This window comes from Pituophis catenifer, unplaced genomic scaffold, assembly GCF_029215685.1.
Source record: "Pituophis catenifer annectens isolate HBS135680 unplaced genomic scaffold, rPitCat1.0.hap2 SCAF_1, whole genome shotgun sequence".
NCBI classification, from domain to species: domain Eukaryota; kingdom Metazoa; phylum Chordata; class Lepidosauria; order Squamata; family Colubridae; genus Pituophis; species Pituophis catenifer.
In genome coordinates this window covers 320,672,494-320,696,920 of record NW_027256881.1, presented here as the reverse complement: position 1 = coordinate 320,696,920, position 24,427 = coordinate 320,672,494, and the positions used below count along the sequence as shown (strand labels likewise).

The following is a 24,427-nucleotide window of genomic DNA, read 5'->3' as shown; positions in this document are numbered from 1 at the left end:
GGAGGCTGAGCGTGCAGGCAGCCGAGAGGACGCCGCCGCCGCCGCCGCGAGAAGGGAAGGCTGAGGGGAGGGGGCGCGGGAGAGAGAGAGAGAGAGAAGCTGGAGGAAGAGTGAAGCAGGCAGGCAGGCAGGAGAGATGAGCGCTCGGTTCCTTAGGAGCAACGAGGAGGAGCAGCAGGAACAGCCCCAGCCTCTGCGGCCGTGGTTGTCGTCGTCGTTGCCGTCTCTGCCGTGCGAATGAACTGAGGCAAAGGCGCCTTCGCCGGCTCGGCTCGGCCCGGCCTACTCCAGTGCTATCCTTCCGACCCCCCCCTTCCGATCCCCCTTCTGATAGCCTTCTCTCCAACTGCCTCGCCTGGGCTGAAAGGTAAGCCGCTGCGGTGGCAGAGGTCGCGCCAAGGCCTGGGAGGGAGAAGGTAGAGGCCGCCGCCTGGGAACTCGGGGCCTAGAAGCGGGAGAAGCGAGAGCGACGACCTGCTTGTACATGTGGGGATAATCCCAGAAAGATCGCCCCTACCTCGTTAACCCAGCTGGCGTTTGGGAGAGAAGGGGGTTGATGGGCGGCTTCACTGAGGGAATTTGATACGTCAGGGCAGCTTACACTGCTGTGTGTGTGTGTGTGTGGAGGTGATGCCGGCGGCTTCTCCCCTGTAGAATCGTATTATATTGTCCACCTTGATTGCGTTGTTGTTGCTCGTTAATCATTGGATTGATACTGTTTGGAACCGCGCGTTGCGTTGTCACTGATGATTTATTGCCTCTGTGCAGCCTGTAGTAAAAGTCATCGACTAAAAGACGGTACTTTCGAGGCCCAGGTAAGGGCAGCCAGCAAGAAAAAGATGAAGTTTTAGGGAATAGAGTGACAGAGGTGGAACATGCTTGCCTTCAGTTTAGGGTGGCTTTCTGCTTCGGTCCCACCCCTTCCTGCCTGCATTTGAAAGAGAAAAGTATATAATTAGTAAGGCCTGCTAGGGTGATCTGAAATGAAAATTCTGAAATCTGGTCGTCAGGCATTAGCTTGGTTAAGACCAGACAAAAATGTACAAACTGCTGCTCCGCATATGTGTAAAATATATGTATATAAACTTTACGTGTAAAATATATGTATGTAAACTTTACGTATATTAAAAACCACAGATCCAGAATATATTTTGAAATGTGTAGAGGTATAATAGGTGAAGAGAAGCTTTGCAGATACCATTATTTGCATAGTTTTTTAAAATGTGTGTAGGAGGCATATATATAATGTTTTCTCAGGTTTTTGCGGGTGTTTGTATGTAGGTCTTTGGTTATTCGGGTCTTCTCCCACGTAAAATTGGAAGTGTCTTGGCGACGTTTCGACGAAGTCTCATTCGTCATCTTCAGGCTGGTGTTCTCGGCTTCGTGCTTCCAGGAACAATATATATATATATATATATGTTTTTCTTTCTTTTTCGTAGGTTTTATGTGTATGTCTCTTTAGCCAGGTTCTACCTACGTAAACCAAGATAGGGCTGCATAATATCTTGGTTTATGTAGGTAGAACCTGGCTAAAGAGACATATACATACATACATACATACATATATACATACATACATACATACATATGAAATATATGTATATGTCTAAAGCACATTTTAGCAATATTCAAATGTGGTACATCTTGCAAAAGTTATAAATGCATTCACAGGCTGGTTGGTTTAGAAGAAAAGCCGGTTCCATTTTAGTATAATACATTTCCAGCTATGCTTTGTATGCTAATTGTTTATGATGTTTTCCATACATGTGTTGTAGAAAGTTCTTAAATGAGTTTAGACTCCTTTTGTTTTGGATCTGATTTCTCTGTGTTCATTGTTCTTGTCAACTCAGTCCAGAGATGACGTAGCATGATGTTGTTTCTTTCTCTGGAGAGGCAGAAGTGGGCGAAGAACTCATTGTCTGCTAAGCTTTATTAAGCATGATTAAAAGCATACTTTCCCCTCCTGCTGCAAGTGTTCTGTCAGTCAGACAGATATGACTGTTTATAAGATTCTATAGGATATGACTGTTTAGCAGATTCCATATATATCCTTATAAGATAAGAGTTGTGCTTGATCCAATTTGATGAGTAAATTCAAACATACAATATTTATACAGCAATGTGCCTTAATCGTTACCTTACATTTCCTAACTGCATAGCTATTACTGCCCCTTTTTTAAAAAAATGAGAAGGAGAAATGTATAAAACAAAAATGGAAATAAATTTCCTTTTTATGATATTTGGCATAGTCAATAAAGGCTGTAGGCACCATTATTTTCAGGTGACTGAATATGTCCAATGGGATGTAGATACGTTGTGATTCTTTAAAAGCCTTCAAGATACTCTTGTTTTAGCAGTAATTTTGCAATTTAAGATACTGTACATGTTACTGTGGCTTGGTGTAGTCTCTGCTAATGTAATCTGCATTTTTTAATATACAGCACAATGTTATGTAGATATGTGGTAATTTATTCTTTAGAAGTCTGTCAGGTAGTCTTGTTTTAAGTATAATTCTGTAATTTAGGATACACGTTATTGTGTTACACATTACTTTATCTTGGTCTACCTAATATAGTCATTTTAGTCAAATTTTGTGACTTTTATACTAGTACAGCCCATGCATGCATTTAATTTATATTGTATTCATGTAGCTTTTAGCATTGAAGAGAAAAAAGACATATTGGTTGCCCTGAGGTATAGAGGTATTGCTTCATCTTCTCACCCTGGATTTGATTATATGTAATTCCTACAGCTTAAATATTGTCTTAGCTTTAAAACTGGAAGACTTTTTGAAAAGTTGAGATAGCTGGAATGATGAATGATGAAGTTTTCCTTTTCTACACCTTGATTATATAATCTATACACTGCTGGTGCTGATAATTTAAAATAAAGAGGTTTTTTTTAATAGAGTAAGCTTCAGAATGAATTTTCATATCAGCGTATATAGGCTTGTAGTAAAAAGTATTTTAACTTGTTTTTAAGCTGTTTTAAGCTATGCTTTAATTCATGTATTTATATGGTTTTATTATGTTGTAAATCACCCAGAGTCACTTAGGTATAGAGATTAAATAAATAAAATATTAATTTATGTGCTGTATGCTGAAGAAACTCCAGGTGGCTTACAATATATTTTACTCAATTCATATTGCCCACCCATCTCGACGTGACTCTGGGTGGCAAGCAGAATTAAAAAAATTTAAAAACCTATAAAATATAAAATTTGGGCAGCAGAGAAACAACAACCCAAATTGCTAAGAGTACTGAAAAACAGGTCCCTACGCACACCTGGCACCCCAGGCTCAGGCACAGAACCAAGTCTTTAGGGCCCTATGAAAGGCCAGCAATGTCAAATCTTTGGAAGGAGAATTAAATAGATACATTAAGGCACTTATCATGATATATCAGATTAAAAAAATAAAATTTTATTACTTCTAATTCCGGTTACTTATCCAAATGTTTTCTGCATGAGAACTGCCTTTACCATTTTCCTACAGAACAAAAGGGTGGGGTTTGACCTAATCTTATGGGCCTGCTCTTGGCATGGGAGGTGGGTGCAACATCTGAATGCATTTTTCAGATCTCAGCTTCCCCCATGGGAAGCATCCTTTCTCTCAGAACTAGTAGGATGGGTATAGTGTTCTTGGAAAAGTTGTAAACATGGCAAGAGAGCCAATTTGATGCAATGGTTAAAGGTGTAGGACTAGAATCCAGGAGACTGTAAATTCTAGTCCTCCCTTAGGCATGAAAATTACTTTGATGATTTTGGGCCAGCCACTCACTCTCAGCTCATGAGAATGTTGGTAAAAAAACAGAAGCATTATGTATTTTATTTTGAAGTGCACAAAATAAAGATGGAATACTAGTACTGATGTTAGCAAGAGGCCAAACTGTATAAAGCTTTCCCTCATCAGTACTTTGAATCAGGCCTGGAAGCTTATTAGCAGCCTGTATAGCTCTGGCAAAATAAGTGTTATACCAACTAGTGCTGGTCAGCATGCTGAACAGCAGCTGCCTTTTGTGTCAAGTACAGCTCCCATAAAAGCAGCTTTCAATAATAACTAATAGATATAACATTGGCAAATTTTTAGCAAGTAGCAAGTTGAAATAATTATTGTTTTACTTGCAGATTAATGCTATAGGTCTGTGAAAGAATAATATACCGTTTGTTGAGGAATGACTATAAATATTAATATTTATGGTTGAAAAAGCAAGTATCTATTTTAGAAAGTGTGGTTGGCTTATATCATGCTTTAATCTTCTGTACAAAAACATTTTCTTAACATATTTATTAAGAGTTAACAAGTAATCAAATTTATTTATTTAAACAACTTGTTTCCCAAAGGGATTATTTATTAAAATCGTAACACAATTGTGACTTAGTATTTTGTTGTCAAGTTCTAAGAATGAAGATTTTGAACCTCTAGAGTCTTGGCTATCTAGAGGCTGGAAAAAAAACCAATTGTTAGCTTGCTTTCGATTCACTTAACAAACTATAAATAGTAGGTATAACTTTTTGAAAGCATAATCTGGAGAAAAAGGCTTATATGGCAACATAATCTAATAATTTTACTCTGGAAGTTGTTTTCCCCTCAAAAAAGCCAGATAAGAGCAATATTTATATGCTCAGTTGATGAAGGCTAATTCTAAGCATGGCAGAATAGTATTTTCTACCCAATGGAGCAGGATTGTCTTTAATGCAGTATCACCTCTGGAAAATTCCACTTCAACCCTTTAAAATCATACATGATTTTCATAACCTATTATAAAATAATTTGGCAATCAAGATTTGCTAATTTTTACTCCATAAAATAGAATTAATATAAAGTATCCTAAGTAATAGTTGATATGTAAAGAATGGTTTACTTTCTTTAACTTCTTACTCTACTCAGAGTGGGAAAAAGTTTCCATTATACAGATGAGGAATTGAGGTTGAGACTAATGATTTCCTTAAAAGCAGCATGCATTAAACTTTCAATGTAATGTATTAATTTGGGAGGGTGTTCATTAAAGCAGAATGTCAGTTAAACCTGCATGGAATTTTACGCATATGTGAAATTGGAATGACATTTTTTGCATTTGTAAAACCCTTAACCAATGGTGAAATGCTTGTAGGACTACACATGGATGTTTTTATGTGTCTTTTTAATGTTCAGATGCTATTTATAGTGTATCAAGTTGTTAACTAAAAGGGTTTTATTAGTGTTTTAATATTGGAAACAAAATCTAAAATCATTCTAATATTTCTTACTATGTTGTATATATTGAGTAGTTTAGAAAAATGTAAATTTTAGTGATGCAAAAATATCTTGCTCAATAGGCACTAAAGAATGGTATACTATGTAAATGAGTGGTGTTGATTTGTTACATTGTATTATGCTTAATTTGTAATTTTGTCCTTATTTATCAAATCTCTACACTATCCATCTCACCTAAGTTACACTGAGGAGCTTGCAACATAATAACATAATATAATAATGTGACTAAAAGCACAGTTAAGAATTTTAAAAAATCAGTTTTCATAAGTTAAAACTAACAAATCAAATTTAAGAATAAAGTTAAAAGTTTAACAAGGTGGAGGAAGTATCTTTAAGCCAGTGTTTCCCAAACTTGGCTATTTTAAGATGCATGGACTTCAATTCCCAGAATTCCCCAACCACTATGCCTGGTTGAGGAATTCTGGGAGTTGAAGTCCATACATCTTCAAAGGGTCAAGTTTGGGAAACACTGCTTTAAGCCACGAGCCATCCCCAGGATTGCCTAACAGACACTCATTATAATTGGCAGACCAATGTCTTAACTCTCTTCACAAAAGCGAGAAGAGTTGGGGCTTGCCTCACCTCTGAAGATAAGATGTTTCAAAGAGCATAGAAGATCCTCTTCCTAGATCTTGCCAGTTGAAATTCTTTAACTGGCAGGATCCATAGCATGATCTCCCTGCCTGAGCAGCTGGGGCAATTGGGACGAGACAGCTCCTCATATAACCTGATCTAATGCCTTGAAGGGCTTTAAAGATAACTATTGTGTTGAATTGACCAGAAGCAAACGGATACCCAATGCAACTTGTGTAGCAGAGGTGTTACATGTGCAACCCTAGAGGCACCCAGAACTCCTTCCACAATTGCATTCTGTACCAGTTTCAGTTTCTGGATACTCTTCAAGGGTAACCCCATGTAGAGCAGCCTACATTGCAGTTTGTTTATTTATTTATTTATTTATTTCATGTATTTATATGCCGCCCTTCTCCAGAAGGACTCAGGGCGGCGAACACAAGTTAAAAACATGTACAACAAAATCCCATTTTAAACCAAATTAAGTAATAAATAATAAAACCCAGAATCAGAGTCAGCCTATTTGCTTGAACAGCCAAGTCTTCAGGTCCCGATGGAAGGAGCGGAGATCAGGAGCCGCCCGGAGCTTGGTAGGCAACTCATTCCAGAGGGTGGGAGCACCCACAGAGAATGCCCTACCCCTGGATGCCGCCAGACGACATTGGCTCGCCGTCGGAACCCTGAGGAGAGCAGCCCTATGTGAGCGAACAGGATCGTGGGAGGCAGGCAGGAGAAGGTCCTGCAAATATCCCGGACCTAAGTCATGTAGGGCCTTATAGGTGAGAACCAGCACCTTGAAGCGGACCCGGAGAACCACTGGTAACCAGTGCAGCTCACACAGGAGAGGTGTTATATGGGAGTAACGGGCTCCCGTAACAACCCGTGCAGATGCATTCTGGATCAGCTAGAGTCTCCGGGTGCATCTCAGGGGCAGGTTCATGTAGAGGGAACCAGGGCATGAGTGACAGTGTGAAGGTCATCTCGGTCTAGGAAAGGGCGCAACTGGCGCACCAGGCGAACCTGTGCGAAGGCCCCCCTGGTCACGGCCATCAGGTGGTCTTCTAGGGACAGCCGAGCATCCAGGAGGACACCCAAGTTGTGAGCCCTATCAATGGGGGCAAGTTTTTCCCCACCCATCAAAAGTGATGGGGCCTCTGAAACCCGAGATGCCGGCATCCACAGCCACTCAGTCTTGGAGGGGTTGAGTCTGAGTCTGTTTCTACCCATCCAGGCCCGCACCGCCTCCAGGCAACGGGACATCACGGAAAGGGCATCTTTGGGGTGGTCTGGGGTGGAGATGTATAACTGGGTATCATCAGCATATTGATGATATCTCACCCCGAAGCCACGAATGATCTCACCCAGCGGCTTCATATAAATGTTAAAGAGCAGGGGGGAGAGAACCGACCCCTGAGACACCCCACAATTTAGGGGCCTCGGGGTGGACCTCTGCCCTCCCGCTCATACAAACTGCAAGTGACCTGAGAGGTAGGAGGAGAACCACTGTAAAACAGTGCCTCCCAACCCCACAAGTCGCTGCAGTAGGATACCATGGTCGATGGTATCAAAAGCCGCTGAGAGGTCAAGTAGGACCAGGATGGAGGAACAACCACCATCCCGAGCCCGCCAGAGATCATTCACCAGAGCGACCAATGCTGTTTCCGTGCTGTGCCCGCATCGGAAGCCCGATTGGTACGGGTCTAGGTATTCCGTTTCCTCCAGGAACTGTGGGAGCTGTTGCACCACCACAATCTCAACAACCTTCACAATGAAGCGAAGATTCGAGATGGGACGATAGTTATTAAGTGAGTCTGGATCCAGGGAAGGCTTTTTGAGGAGAGGTCGAACCACCGCCTCCTTAAGAGAGGAGTTTTAATTGAGCAATTCCCCTCAATTCATTGTTACGTTGCAATTTTACTGTGTAATACTATGGTAACATATAAATCAATAGTGCATTCCTTGTCTTTATGAAAATTAGAGTCTGTTCATTATCTTCATACAATACCTCAGTTACTTTGTAATACCAGTATAATGACTCTACATATTTAGTAAAATTGGCTGTAAATTGCAAGATTATGCATAGCTCATGCCAGGTATAAGAAGTGTTTTATGCCCCCAGGTGGCATCATATTACAGCTCCATAAGTTCCAGACACCTTAATAGCGTGGATTGGTTACATTTGAATGACCATTTTTGGGGACCAAGATTAGAAAATATTCTATTACGCTCTAAAATGCTATTTTAGATTAATATATAAACATTCAAATGAACTCTACTACATTTGCTTTTTAATTATTTATTCAATTTTATACAGGTAGTCCTTGACTTAAGACCACAATTGAGCCCAAAATTTCTCTTATTAAGTGAAACATTTGTTAAGTGAGTTTTGCTCCATTTTACCACCTTTCTTGCAAAAGTTGTTAAGTGAATCACTGCAGTGGATAAGTTGATAACATGGTTGTTAATGGCTTCCCCATTGATTTTTGATTTTGTTGCAAAAGGATGCCAGGCATCTGAATTTGGATCACAAGCATGGAGATGCTACAAAGGTCATAAGTGTGAAAAACAATAATGTCACTTTTTTCAGTACCGTTGTAACTTTGAACGGTCACTAAATGAACTGTTGTAAGTCAAGGACTACCTGTATGGCCACCCAGCTCAAATGAATGACTCTAAGAAAACTGATTTATGGGTTCCAACAGATACTTCACCCTCCAAATCCAGAAAGATAACTACGTCTCAAGACTTTGTGAAAGTCATGTAGGATCAGAGACAATCTGATTTCTAATGGGATGGTGCTTCACAGAGTAGGCACTGCAATAGAAAGTGCTTTCTTCCTGGATCCCACCAGAAAGCAGTTTTTAATGAATGGGACCATAACATGCTTCTCATCTTGGGACATGTAGACATGATTGGGGAATAACCTTATATCACTGATTGTTTCCAAATATTAGTGGGGTTTTGGGTCTCAATTTGAAGCAAATCTAACATGAAGCATTTGTATTTGCTTTTCAGTAACATTTGTAGTATAGCAATTCCTGCTTCCAGAGTAGTAATAATTGGCTCCCAGGTTCTAATTCTGGTAACTTTCAGAACTATGAGATGTTCTAAACTATGTACTGTACTTTTTGGAGTATAAGATGCACTTCCCCCCCACCCCAAGGGAGGGTTGAAATGTTGGTGCATCTTATACACCGAATATAGCCATTTTTGGCCTCCAGAAATTCCACCCTGTGTGTTGCATTTTCGCAAAAAATGGGCCCAGTTTTGGCTTCTCAAACCAACCATGCGTCGCATTTTTGCCCTCCCCGGCCCCCAGGAACACTCCGCAGGCCTCCCAAACCCTCTGCACATCCCGTTTTTCGTAAAAACCTACAGAGTGCTCCTAGGGGCCGGGGAGAGCAAAAACTTTTTTTTCTTGTTTCTCTTCGAAATCTTGTGTCTTATAGTCAAAAAAATATGGTAGTTGTTATTAGAGAGTTATTGGAACTGGAAGATTACATCTCCATAATTTGGTTTCAGTACAGTTTATGTTCAGAAAAAGAAAGCTCCAAGAAAGGATTCTAATTTATACAGCTTTATAAGATCATCTTCCATATGAACTTGGATGGCTTTTGTGGAATGTCCATCAGTTTTCTTGGTATGGTGCTAAAGTGATTTGCCATTGCCTTCTGGAACGATATTTTACTTTCCTGTGTAACCAGTTATACTGGACTCCATGTTGGTCTTCCATGCAAGTACAAACAAACACCAACTCTATTTAACTTTTTAGAGAAGCTAAATTTAATTTTATTTCTTCTTCAAATTATGGATGAATGGACTTCAGTAATCTTTCTTGCCTTTTAATTTTTTTTGTATAATGACTTACAAATGCAGACAATTTCACACTAGTTCAGTAATAGTTGTTTGAACTTCAAAATTAGGTAGTTACATTTGTTTTCTTTAGTAGTAGTGATTATAGAATTTCAGGGATAGAATTCATTGTTTTGTGGCATAGCTGCTGCAGTAATTTAAAAGGATCTTATTGGATTGGATTATCATAAAGATTAAAAATAAATAAATTGTTGCATCAAGAAAGTAGTGAAGAGCCCTTCTTGCATATTGGGGCTTTCCAAATTCTTCCAGTCACTGAAGTTTTCAAAATAGCATTCCTTGGGAGATGAATTCACTGCCACTGGCAACATGAATTGGTGAAATTCATGCTCTTCTTTCAGGGTAAGGAAGTGCCTCTCAGTTCATACAAGGTAAATTATTCCAATCCTGTTTATAAATCAAGCATGAAAAAAACCATTGTAGTGGTTTTTAAATAATTTAAAAACTGCTATTAAGAATATCAAGAAATACTGTTTATCAGTGGAATATAAAAGTATATAACAGATTATATAGAATTATATTGTAGAATACTAGAATCAGTAGTAGCCTTCCTTGCTCATTTGTTCCTAGTAAAGGCATACTTGAAATGATTGTCTGTACTGTATATGCTCAGTATAATACCAACCAGTGAGTTAATCTTCTGTAATTCTTACTTAAGATAAGATTTCCTAAGTTAATTGTGCAATGTGAAAAAATACAAAACATTAGTTGATTTGAAATATCAAATATTACTTGACTTGAAAGTAAATATACACACACATACATGTATATTGTAGTTTCACTCTTTAAAATAGTGTTATTTTTGAGTTGCACTTGATTTTGATCTGTTCTATATAAGTAGGTGGGGGCCTCTTTAGTTTTTTCTTAATTTTTCTGATTTAAATATTTATTTTACAATTACCATTTGTCATTTTTAAAAGTATAGGCTTTATCCTTTCCCCATTAATTTTTTTTGTTTTTTTCTTTATTCGTAGGGTCTTTAATAGCATTGACAATTAAACATTGACAGTTACCCTACTTTTCAGAGTATAAGACACACTTCCCCCCCCAAAAAAAACAGGTGAAAATTGTGGTGCGTCTTATACACCGAATGTTGCTGAAGCCTCACCCACATGCCAGTTCCCACCCTTTGGCCATTTTCGGCCTCCACACACCCTATTTTAGACCTGTTCTAGGCTGCAGGGATTGCCACAGCACATCACTGCTGATTGCCACCTCTGCGCATCGCATTTTCAGCCTCCGCACGCCTCATTTTTTGCCTCCGCAGGTCGCATTTTTGGCTAGTTCCAGGTGGCAGGGATTGGCGGCAGCAGCAATCCCTGCCACCTAGAACCGGCTGAAAATGCAACCCGTGGAAGCAAAAAATGGGGTGTGCAGAGGCATAAAATGCGATGTGCAGAGCCCAAAAATGCGACATGCGGAAGTGGCGATCGGTGGCGATGTGCTGTGGCGATCCCTGCAGCCTGGAACAGCTGATTGGTGGTATTCTGGGAGGCCGATCCAACCACCAATCAGCTGTTTGTGCTAAATGAGGTTGCGATAATGTGCTGAAGCTGACCAGGCTGTTTTGGTGTAAGGACGCTAGCTGGATGAATACCAATGGATGCTGGTGGGCAGAGGGAGAATATTTATTTATTTATTTATTTATTTATTTATTGAATTTCTATACCGCCCTACTCCCGAAGGACTCAGGGCGGTGCACAGCCATGAAATAAAACACATAGATATACTAAATTTAAAATCGAATAAAATGAATTAAATAAATTTGGCTGAATTAATACCCGTAATTTAAGATACCCATATTTTAAAATACATTAAAAATTTAGAATTTACACTTAAAAGGGAGAAGATTTAGGCGAGGCCAGCTTGATGAAATAAAAGCGTCTTTAACTCGCGGCGGAAGGTGCGCAGATCCGGAATCCTCCGTATCTCTGGGGGGAGCTCATTCCAGATCGTCGGTGCCCCCACAGAGAAGGCTCTCCCCCTAGGGGCCGACAGCCGACATTGTTTGGCCGACGGCACCTGGAGGAGCCCCTCTCTGTGGGAGTGTACTGGTCGGTAGGAGGCTGTTGGTGGTAGCAGGCGGTCCCGTAAGTAACCAGGTCCCAAGCCATGGAGCGCTTTAAAGGTGGTAACCAGAACCTTGAAGCGCACCCGGAAGACCACCGGGAGCCAGTGCAGCTCGCGCAGGAGAGGTGTTACATGGGAGCTCCATGTTGCTCCCATAACCACCCGCGCGGCCGCACTCTGCGCCAGTTGGAGCCTCCGGGTGCACCTCAAGGGGAGCCCCATGTAGAGAGCATTACAATAGTCCAGACGAGAGGTGACAAGGGCATGAGTGACTGTGCGTAACGAGTCCCGATCTAGAAAGGGACGCAACTGGCGAATCAGGCGAACCTGATGAAAAATCCTCCCGGTCATGGCCTTCAAGTGCTCTTCTAAAGACAGCCGTGAGTCCAGGAGGACGCCCAAGTTACGAGCCCTTTCCGTGGGGGCCAATGATTCGCCCCCAATAGCCAGCGATGGCGTCAGCTGACTATATCGGGACGTCGGAAACCACAGCCACTCGGTCTTGGATGGGTTGAGCCTGAGCCCGTTTCTCCCCATCCAGATCCGTACGGCCTCCAGGCACTGGGACATCACTTCAAGGGCATCGTTGGGGTGGTCCGGGGTGGAGATGTACAGCTGGGTGTCATCAGCGTACAGATGGTACTTCACCCCGAAACCACGGATGATCTCGCCCAGCGGCTTTACATAAATGTTGAACAGAAGGGGCGAGAGAACCGATCCCTGCGGCACCCCACATATAAGGGGCCTCGGGGTCGATCTCTGCCCCCCTGTCAACACAGACTGCAACCGGTCAGAGAGAAAGGAGGAGAACCACCGTAAAACGGTGCCTCCCACCCCCAACCCTTCCAGCCGGTGCAGCATGATACCATGGTCGATGGTATCAAAAGCCGCTGAGAGGTCTAACAGGACCAGGACAGAGGAACAACCCCTGTCCCGAGCCCTCCAGAGATCATCAACCAACGCGACCAATGCCGTTTCCGTGCTGTACCCAGGCCTGAAGCCCGACTGGAACGGATCTAGATACGACGCTTCATCCAGGTACTGGGATAGCTGTCGCGCAACCACACTCTCAACAACCTTCGCAACAAAGCAAAGGTTGGAGACTGGACGATAATTAGCCAATACTGCCGGGTCCAGGGAAGGCTTCTTGAGGAGAGGCCTTACCACCGCCTCTTTCAAGGCGGCGGGAAAGACACCCTCACCCAACGAAGCATTTATAATCCCCTGGAGCCAGCCTCGCGTCACCTCCCGGGAAGCCAGCACTAACCAGGAGGGACACGGGTCCAACAAACATGTGGTCGCGTTCAATCTACCCAGAATCCTGTCCACTTCATCTGGGGTCACAGGATCAAACTCATCCCAGATAACAGTCTCAAGACCTGTCTCCGTCACCCTCGCTGGATCTATCTATTTTTCTTGTTTTCCTCCCCAAAAACTAATATGCATCTTATACTCCAGAACGTCTTACACTCCAAAAAATACTGTAATTCCCATTTTTGTGTTCTAGCTTCTTTTCTATTAATAAAGGGAAATATTAACAAACACAAGTAACAATTTCAGAATAAATGCCTGCAGGTTCTTTTTCATTGTTTTGGAGGAGGAGAATTTAGAATGGTCCCTTAGGTTTTGACAGATTTAATAAATCTACTTTGTCCCTTAAACATCTTCCTCCCACCAATTAAAAATACAAAATAAATTCATAAAGATGATTCCATCTACTCTGTGCTTGACAGAAGAAATGCCTTTCATAGGGGATATGGCTCTAACTCCTGTTGACCTTGGCAGGGAAAGGGATTTATGTGAAAATCTATGGAATAAAGTACTCCATAAATTCTCCGAGGTGAAGAAACGCCAGTCAGGCTGGGTAATCGGCTCCTTTATCCAGCGATGACCGGGTCTGCACTAATTTGAATAGCTCCGCCCTCTTCCCCAGTGTTTCGACTCGGTCCTTGACTGGATAGTCGTGTCTTCAGCTCTCGCTTGCTATTTCTACTAAATTACAACTAAATTTCAGCTAAACTCTTCTAATTGGTATCTGGCTTTAATTATTCAACTGCTTCCTGGTTGGAGGCTTCCTGGATTGCCGCTAGCCGGGGCTCCGGCTTGGAATCTGTCGGCTGACAGATTCCCTCATTTGCGGCAAATTCCTGCCTCCTTTACTCGGCGCTGCATTTCAAAGGCGATTAGCCCAGCAGCCTCCCTTTGTTTACGATCGGCAAGCTCCCTGGAAAACATCGCAGTAATAGCCTCGAGCTAGCGATCCTGCTTAATTGCTTGCCTGAACGCTGCAGAGCTTAGCTACGGAACAGAGCCTTCGGCTGTAAGTTTTTTGGGCGGTTTATTTTTGGCGCGCTTGGGACGGCGGCCATTTTAAAGGGGCATAACTCAATTTGGGCTATGGCTGATAAACAAAGAGGCCGCAATCGCTCTCGCAAGCCCTCTTCCGATCCTCTAGAAGGGCCTTCAAGCCTGGCCATGCCATCAAGGGCTCATAAGGCCAGTAAGACCTCCTCATCCCAGGCCACGCCAGAGTCTTCTAGAGAGGAGCAGCGGCGCCACAAGGCCATGGAGAAGGCCTTTAACAGGGCTTCCTCCAGAACAAGGCCTACTTCACCTGATCGCCTCCCTCCACAGGCCTCATCTTCAGGGCTGGCAGTCCAAGACGAAGCCCGTAGTGTCAGAAGCCTTTCTCCTGATCGCCCAGCCCCCTTGGAACCTGCCCTTCCCCCGGGCAAGGAGCCTCTTTTCCAGACTGAGGCTGGCTGTGTTCCTTCACCCACCCCTCTGCAATCCTCCCAATTGCCTGCTCCTGCAGCTCCTTCATCTCCTCAGGATCCGATCCCTCCTCTCCCAGAGGCGTTTGAAGCCCTCCTCATCAGGGCTATGCGCCAAGGCTTTACCCAATGCCTCCAACAGGCAGGCCTTCAGTCTCCTAACCCAGACCCAGTCCTTCAATCCACAGGAGACCTTCGCCATCTTCCTGAGGCTGATCCTTCTTCGGACATGGATCAGGATGATTTAGAGCTGGCCGCGGAAGAAGCAGCTGTCTCCGAGCCCGAGGAGGCCCCCGACTCCGCTCTATCTGAGGATGAGGGTCTGAGCCCAGATAAGTCTCCCTTCATAGGCCTTTTCCGCCCTCAGATGTTCCGCTCTCTTCTATTTAAGGCCATTGCTACCACCCGACTTGGCGAGGTTCCCCTTCCAGAGTCCTCATCTTCCACTGCTGATCCTGCTTCGGCCTTGTTTGCTGAGCCGACTGTGGCCCCTGAAACCATTCCAGCTCCAAAGCTGTTTCTGGATGTTCTTCGTCGCCAATGGTCCTTGCCTGGGGCTGGTCCAAGCCCAAACAATCTAGACAAGCGCCTCTACAACGCGGCTCCTACAATGTCTGACCTCCTTCAGCCTCCCACTGTCGACGCTCCAATCGTGGCTTTGGCTAACCCATCACATCCTACAGGACCACCGGAAGATGTTCTCCACCCTGAGGACAAGCGCGCAGAAAAGACGCTGATCAAGGGCCATCTCGCAGCTGCCTGGTCTATTAAATCATCCTCTGCGGCCTCATTCTTCAACAGGGCCGCACTCCTCTGGGTCAAACAACTCCGGGATCACTTACTTCACACTGATTCCAGGGTTCAACAAGACATCAACAAAATTACAGCTGCCCTAGAATACTCGGCAGACGCAACCCTGAACGCTACCCGTTTTGCTGCAAAGGCTCTGAGTTCCTCTGTCACTTCACGCCGCCTCTTATGGCTTAGGAACTGGCAGGCGGACATGCGCTGCAAGTGGCAGTTAGCATCCTCCCCTTACTCACCCGGAAATCTCTTTGGACCGTCCTTGGAACCTCTCCTGGTCGAGACACGGGATCGACGCAAGATCCTCCCTTCCCAACATCAACGTTCCGACTCCCGCTACTCACCTTATCCTCGCCTCCAGTCCTTTCGGACATCTGATTCCTCCTTCCAGCCCCGCTTCCAGCGTCCGTTCCAGCCAAGATCATCCCAGCCCGACAATCAGGTCAGATCGGGGGGTCGGTTCCCACCTAGGCGCTCATATCGGGGGGGTCGGGGTCATTTCTCCCGGAGAGGTAGATAGATTCAAGGGGGATCCTCCAATTGGGGGCCGCCTATCCCTTTTTTATGACCAATGGCGGTCTTCAATTTCTGACGCTTGGGTTTTGTCTTCTATAAACTCAGGCCTGTTGGAATTTTCTTCTCCTCCCCCCCCCCTCTTTCTTTCCTGTCCTCTCTCTAAGGATCCAGTTAAACAAGCTCTGGTTTCCTCTGCTATAACCCATCTCTTATCTATCAGGGCAGTCCAACCCGTTCCCCCTGACCAGCGCGGACGGGGTTTTTACTCCCGCCTCTTCATTGTAAAGAAGGCATCGGGAGGCTGGCGAGCCATATTAGATCTCAAAGCCTTGAACCGGTACATAACTTACCGCCGGTTCAAGATGCACACGTTGTTTTCTATTCTAGAATGCCTTAGACCTGGTGACTTCTCCATAGACCTCACAGAGGCCTACCTCCATATTCTTATTCACCCTTCGCACCGCCAGTTTCTCCGCTTCCACTACATGGGTTTCCATTACCAGTACCGGGCCCTACCCTTTGGTCTGTCTTCAGCCCCTAGGGTCTTTACTAAGATTATGGCCTCCCTAATTGGCCATATTCGTTCTCTCCCTATTCGCTTACAATTTTATTTGGATGACATTTTAGTTATGTCTTCCTCTCTCTCTTCTGCACACTCTGACCTTTCTACTGTCCTAAACCTCTTGCAAAGTCATGGGTTTTCTGTAAATTGGGCTAAGAGCCATCTCTCCCCATCTACTCGTATTGTCCATCTTGGGGCGTCTATTGATACCCTCTCCTCCCAGGTATTCCTTTCTCCCGACCGTCAGGCCAGTCTCAAAGCCTCGGCCGATCTGTGCATTACACAGAAATCAGCGTCCCTCCTAAGGTTATCCGGTCTCCTTGGTAAGATGGTCTCCACCTTTGGGATTGTCCCATGGGCCCGGTTACACAGTAGGGAGCTCCAGTGGCTTCTCCTTCCCCATCAACGAGCGGGTCGAAGTTCCTCACGATCCTGTATTCGCCTTCCTCGATTAGTCATCTCTTCCCTCAGATGGTGGACTTCGGATGCTATCTCCAAAGGCTCATTTTTCAGAGAACCTCCTCGCCTGGTCCTCACAACGGACGCCAGCTTGACAGGTTGGGGGGCCCATCTTCTTCATCACATGGCCCAGGGTCAGTGGTCCCGGCTAGAACGCCGCAACAACATCAATTACCTAGAACTGCGTGCGGTTCAACTAGCTCTCCTTCGGTTCCAACCTCTTGTAGAGGGCAAGGACGTCCTTGTTCTAACCGACAACATGGCCACGAAGGCTCATATAAACAAAATGGGGGGCACTCATTCCAGGGCCCTGTTAGCGGAAACGGTCCTCCTTGGTCGGTGGGCCGAGACGCATCTCTCCTCACTGAAGGCGGATCACATATCGGGGACAACCAACATCCAAGCGGATGCCCTCAGCCGCTCTCGATTGGATCACGGGGAGTGGAGCCTTCCTCTCCCTCTATTCCACGACATCACGAACCGCTTCGGCCTCCCAGTAGTAGACCTCTTTGCCTCGAGCCAGAACAACAGGCTCCCAAGGTTCTTCTCCCGCTTTCCGGATCCCCAGGCCGAGGCCACGGATGCTCTCCGCACCCCGTGGCCAACAGGACTCCTATATGCCTTCCCTCCTCTACCTCTCATTCCCCGGGTTCTCCGGAAAATGTTAGACGAAAGAGCGGAACTCATCCTCATTGCACCACACTGGCCCCGCAGACCTTGGTATGCGGATCTTCTGTCGCTGTCAGTAGCACCTCACTGGTGCATTCCGGACTCCAGGATATTACTCACACAAGGGGCTCTACATCATCCAGATCCCGCTTGGCTCCATCTAACCGCCTGGAGGCTGAGCAGTTCCTCCTAAGGGAAGCCAGTGTCCCTACCAGAGTAATTTCCACAATGCAGGCGGCTCGCCGACCGTCTACTTCACGTATTTATGAAGCTACGTGGCAATCATTCTCTAAGTGGTGCAGACGCTCCTCCATTGATCCACTGTCAGCTTCTGTTCTGCAAGTCCTCTGCTTCCTTCAAGACGGGCTTGATTCCGGCTTGACTCCAAATACACTGCGACGACAAGTGGCAGCCATCGCTTCTATTCTATCCTGTAATTCTCCGGATTCCATCGCTCGTCACCCTCACATTCGCATCTTCCTTCGCGGGGCGGTCAACCTCCGTCCTCCCCCGATTCATCGCTACCCTACATGGAACCTCAACAAGGTTCTGAAGGCCTTAACTCTGTCTCCGTTCGAGCCCCTCCGTCAAGTGTCCCTCCGCTTTTTGTCGTTCAAGGTGGCCTTCCTCGTTGCCATCACCTCAGCACGTCGAATCTCCGAGCTGGCATCTCTATCAATCCGCAGCGACCTCTGCATTTTTCATACTGACAGGGTGGTCCTCCGCCTTGACCCGGCATTCCTACCCAAAATCAACTCTAGATTCCACCGAGCTCAAGAGCTTGTACTACCGGATTTTTGTCCGCGTCCGGGGCATCGATTGGAAAGATCTTGGCATCTCCTCGACGTTCGTAGGGCACTAAAGATTTACATCTCTCGGACAGCCCCTCTCCGTAGAACGGAGGCCCTCTTCGTATCTTTTCAACCTGCTTCCATCGGTGCCAGAGTCTCCAGTATCACCATAGGGCGTTGGATCAGGGCCACTATCGCCACAGCATATCAACAGCAACATCTCCCAGTTCCGCCTCGCATCACGGCCCACTCGACGAGGAGCGCCGCCACGTCGGCGGCTTGGGCTACCCAGGCTTCTCTGGAGGAGGTCTGCTGAGCGGCAACGTGGACGTCGATCTCTCCATTCATTCGCCATTGCCGGGTGGACTCCTTCGCCTCCGCAGACGCAGCCTTTGGTCCCCGGGTCCTGCAGGAGGTGCTTCGTTCTTAGAAGCCGGCGGGCCTGACTTCCCTCCCTGGTGACACCTAGCTTTGGTATGTCCCCAGCCTGACTGGCGTTTCTTCACCTCGGAGAATGGACGTTGGTCTTACCTGATACGTCCGTTCTCGAGTAGTAAGAAACGCCAGTCAGCCCCGCCCCTGGTCCGGCCCTCCGGAATGGATGGGAGGGGGGTTTGGATATTAATTCTCTCTCATTTCAGGAAGACACGACGGTCTGCGCCATGGCCCTCGCCGAAACACTGGGGAAGAGGGCGGAGCTATTCAAATTAGTGCAGACCCGGTCATCGCTGGATAAAGGAGCCGATTACCCAGCCTGACTGGCGTTTCTTACTACTCGAGAACGGATGTATCAGGTAAGACCAACGTCCACTTCCATTGTATATTCTCTGAACCAAAAATATCCTACTGAAAATTGATGAAAGAGAATTACATCCCCCTCCCTAGAAACAAAAAACCCTGTTACCATTTTCAAGTTCCAAACAAATCAGAGGTTGGCTTGATTTAGGGCACTGACATTGCATTGATATCTATGGCATCTGAGGCACCATATCACAAGAATACAGTAGTGATTATAAATAAAGCATTTAATTCTTCAGCTAATTTGACTAAATAGATATCTGTTCTATATCTAGTTTCTTAGGGGCAATTTAACTTTATGCTGGTGGTTCATGTTAAGTCTTTTTTATGTACTGAAATAAATCTATATTCTAGTAGATGGTACTGGAGATTGGGAGCCAATGTGACACAGGAATGATGCTTTAGTAGTTAAGATGCTGCGCCAATAATTTGGGAAATTCCCTCAGTGACTCTGGGACATCACTTACTAATAGCTTATGCTACCTCATAAGCAGGTCATTCTACAGAAAAATGTGGATATGTAATACTGCCCATTTTGTTATAGTGACACCAGGTGGCTAACATCATATAAAAACACAATCTAGAATAATATCAAAATAGTATTAAAAGCTATAATTAAAAAAAGCTGAAATAAAAAGCTAATTTGCAGTCATACGAGCTCCATCTATAAGAAGCCCCATGTGGGGTTATGAGAAATTATTAGTTAACCCTAGGAACCTTAAAAACATTCATAAAAAGTGCCGTAATACTTTTTTTTTTTTAATATTACACCATTTGTTTAAAAAAATATCAATATTTCCAGGGATTGAAATGTTATCTGCTTCAAAACATACATTATGGCTAAACTACCATATTTTTCAGAATATAAGATGCACCTTTTTACCCCCCCAAAAGGGGGTGAAAATTTAGGTGCGTCTTATACACCGAATGTAGCCCTGCCCACCCACTGGCCCCCCACCTTTTGGCCTGTGCCTCGCAGCAGTTACCTTCTTGCAAGCAAACAGCAAGAAAAAACAGCCCCTTTCAGCTTCAGCATAGGTTAATTAGCACAAGTTGATTAGATCGGCCTCCTGACTCTCAGCTGATTTGCTCTCAGCTGTTTTGTGCAGGGCTCTGCTGCTTGCTGGCAAAGAGTGCTGGAGCAGATTTTTTTTCCCCTAGCTATCCTGAAAAAATGAAACTGAAAGTAAAGCAGGCTCTTTGCTGCAAGGTGACAAAATGAGGCAGAGAGAGATTTCTTTTTCTTTTTCCTCACCAAAAAAAGGTAGGTGCAAACAATGAGAAATTTAGGGCAGAAGAGGAGAGTTCAAGATTTTAAAACACAAAAGAAAAAAAGCTTTATTTAACTAGGGAATTGTAATAATTGAGATACTATTAATTGTATATTGTGTTGAAAGCAGAAATGGTTAAGTTGTGGTTTGGAGGAATATATGGGGGAAATTATTTGGTTTATTATTATTGGTAAATATAATTAATTGATTTGTAAGAAATTGGATTGCATGGAAATAATTGGAATATTCATGTTCATATTGATTAATATACAAAAAAGATAGTTATAACTAATTGATTTATATAAAAATGTTGAATTTGTATTAAACAATTGTAATATTAAATAATTAACCAATGTGAGGATGGATATAAAAATCGATGACAATGGGAAGGGGTATAATATAGAATAGAAGGGAAAAATTAAATTTGATTAAGATTAGAGATGAGAATGAAGGGTAATATTGGTTTTTTAAAAAAAATAGATGAGGAATAAATATGGCAGAAAGGAAATATAGAAATTGTAAATTTAATTGAAATGACTAAACACTGTTTAAATTTGTGAACCAGCCAAATACTCTGTTCAAAGTAAATACATTGTATGTTTGTATGTGTATTTGTCTAAAAAGTAAAAAAAAACTTTTTTAAAAAAACAACAACCAAAAAAGGTAAGTGCGTCTTATACTCCGCTGCATCTTATACTCCGAAAAATACGGTATTCTTTTCAAGGAATATAATCCTACATTGAGTCATTTGATCATTAACCAGCCACAGGAAATAATTTGTAAACTGTGTTATTTATGCAAGCATTCTTGCTATCTATAGCAAGACATTCTTCATTTGAATATTTTATTATTAACATACTCTGTCAAATATATTCAACAACATACAGTATACTGCATGTTATGATTCCATTATCATTTAAAAACTTTCTAACTTTCTCTGCAAAATGACTTGTAGTGTAATGAACATTTTTCATTATCTCTCTAGTGGCAAAGACTATTATTCATTTCCATCCATGCTATATCATGGGTAAAACACACTAACAAAAGAAGCCCTAGTTATAAATTTGGTAAGGCACATCTCCTTAACCACAATCTCATAAACGGTTTGACTGCAGAAAACCCTGTCAGCAAAATGAAAATATGATTTAGTCACTGTTTACCTTCAAAAGTTTTGTAACAATTTTACCATCAAAGTTACCTTAGAAGTCAGGTTTAAGAGGAGAGGTGCTCTTTCAGGAGAGCATCGAGTTAAACAAAAAGGAATATAAATAAATGACAGTCCTCGTAATAATAGAATATAAACAGTGAGATTTTTGAAAAAAACATGCATTTTTTAAACAGAGATGTAAATCCATTTTAATTTAGGAATGACCAGCTCTAATTAAAAGATGTAGTAACAAAAAGGGGCAGTGAAGAGTTACTGTAATCTCTCTTCAAATGGGATAGATAAATGTAAACAAGTGAAAAATCTTGTACATGGTAGCTAAAAACAATCAAAAACTTAATATAGTCCAGTGAGGCTTGAGGTGACAGTAGCTTTGTGAAAAACGTTTAGGGAAGAAAATTGTGGAAGATGAGAAAAATGTTGGAAAGAATGTAACTATAACGTAAGTTTGGACTCAACTGAGAATAGAGAATATCTACACTACAAGTGTAGAGGTGAATCTGTTTGGGGATCAGATTAAGTCTCCTACATAACCTGCTAGACTGGATAATGCCAATTGCCAGCCTTTGAAAAGGGATGTGTTTTGCTTTAATCTGTTCTGTGACATTATAGTATGAATTTGTGGTTGAAAAAACAAACCTTTCTGTAGGAAATCACATTTGCATTTCTTACAGAAGTTTCTTCTCTCTGAAATTCTATAGGAACAGAAGAAAGTGACAGAGGGGGGCTATAGAGTTTATTATTACAGTATTGGCATAATATTAGAATATATTGTCTTCCCAAGTCTAGCATTCTTCCATCTCTCATCATTATTGTCTGTCTGGTAATGGTTGCTGGGAATTACAGGCCAGAATACCGAAGAAGGCTGAATTAGATCGCTGAGGCCTTGTAAAGTCTGTGATAATTTGACTTTTCTTTCCAGGTGAGAATATTCAGGCACATTAATGATCCATAAGGTCTTACTATGTGGATACCATGTTTGATCTAATTGAATCTGGATTTGTGTTTTACTACACAAATATCTGAAAATATTATTGTTGCAACAAAGGATTCAAGGACCATTGTTTATTTCTGAATAGTTTGAACTTTGGTTTGCTTTGGTTATATTAACTGCAAATATTTTGTTAAAAGATACATAAATAAAATACAAACCCTTCTCATGCATAGTAACAGTTTAAATATTTGTATAAATATACAGAGTATGCCTAAAACAGAAGTCTATAAATCCGCAAAAGCAAAATAGTTGCGCTTCAGCTGACATTGTGTGATTCAACATAATGGACTAGGACTATAGGACTACAGCTCCATTTTGAGAATCTTTTTTCTTTGATAAATGAACCTATGCTAAATTATTAACTCTCTTTCTCTCTCTCTAATGACAGTTTAACAGCAGATACTTTTATCTCCACAGATTTGAAAGAATACATCATGGGAGCTTTTCTAGATAAGCCAAAGATGGAGAAGCACAATGCCCAAGGGCAGGGCAATGGACTACGCTATGGGTTAAGTAGCATGCAAGGTTGGCGAGTTGAGATGGAAGATGCACATACAGCTGTGATCGGCCTGCCAAATGGACTTGATGGATGGTCTTTTTTTGCTGTGTATGATGGACATGCTGGATCCCAAGTTGCCAAATACTGCTGTGAGCATTTATTAGATCACATCACAAGCAATCATGATTTTAAAGGATGCAGTGCTTCACCATCTGTGGAAAGTGTAAAGACTGGAATCAGAACAGGTTTTCTGCAGATTGATGAACAAATGAGGCTACTCTCAGAAAAAAAACATGGTGCAGACAGAAGCGGGTCAACAGCTGTGGGAGTCTTGATTTCTCCCCAACACACTTATTTTATCAACTGTGGAGATTCTAGAGGTTTACTTTGTAGAAACACAAAGGTTTATTTCTTTACACAGGATCATAAACCAAATAATCCACTGGAGAAGGAACGTATACAAAATGCAGGTGGTTCAGTAATGATTCAGCGTGTGAATGGATCTCTGGCTGTGTCTAGAGCGCTTGGGGACTTTGATTACAAGTGCGTTCATGGGAAAGGCCCCACAGAGCAGCTTGTCTCTCCAGAACCTGAAGTATATGAAATTGAGAGATCAGAAGAAGACGATCAGTTCATCATATTGGCTTGTGATGGTATCTGGGATGTTATGGGAAATGAAGAGCTGTGTGAATTTGTCAGATCAAGGCTTGAAGTCACTGATGATCTTGAAAGAGTTTGTAATGAGATAGTTGACACCTGCTTGTACAAGGTAGCCAGAAATTCTGAAGGAAATACACTTTTATTACATTAGAAGTTTTACATGGGGGTGGTGGTAAAAATCTATACATGCTTTATATAATCTTGGAAAGAATTCCTTTGTGGCACATGTGGAATTTAGAAAAGGGTACTTTGCCAACTAATAACTTGGTCTTATTATTTTTATTCTATGTTATTAAGACCATACAATGCCAATAATGTGTGTACTTAAAACTACACTTACTTTGTTAATATATTGCTGAATTTGCATTGTATTTTGTATATTTTTACAATGTAGAAAATGGGTAGTTAATTTATAGAGCAAATTTGAACATTACTTTTTATTTTATTTTCTAATGTTTCACAACACATTTTTTTTAAAGGTGCAAAGGTCTTGGGATTCTGAATCAGTTCAGCTCATTTACTGTTTTTTTTTTTTTAATCTAACGGCCTTGGGAAGCTACAACTTTAGGCTGAGGATTGCTGGTGTGTGCAGCGATATTTAATTTCTATGTTGGGCTGAATTTCACTATTTGCTTTGTTTTTCGAGTTTTTTAAAAATCATCTATGAGATATATGATGGAGAGTTTGAGTTGAA

General features: G+C 42.8%; 1 protein-coding gene across 4 annotated transcripts in view; it reads left to right on the top strand.

Moving 5' to 3' along the window:
* The window catches only part of PPM1A (protein phosphatase, Mg2+/Mn2+ dependent 1A), a 37,218-nt gene continuing 12,791 nt past the window's right edge, over nt 1–24,427 (top strand). For 3 of the 4 annotated variants that reach the window (XM_070942509.1, XM_070942492.1, XM_070942518.1), the window contains exons 1-2: nt 1–367; nt 22,992–23,842. In XM_070942509.1, the coding sequence (XP_070798610.1) occupies nt 23,009–23,842 (834 nt within the window). In that variant the 5' untranslated portion in view covers nt 1–367; nt 22,992–23,008. Of the gene's footprint in view, nt 368–18,877; nt 19,141–22,991; nt 23,843–24,427 lie in introns of those variants that run through there. The other variant, XM_070942501.1, reaches the window with a different exon arrangement.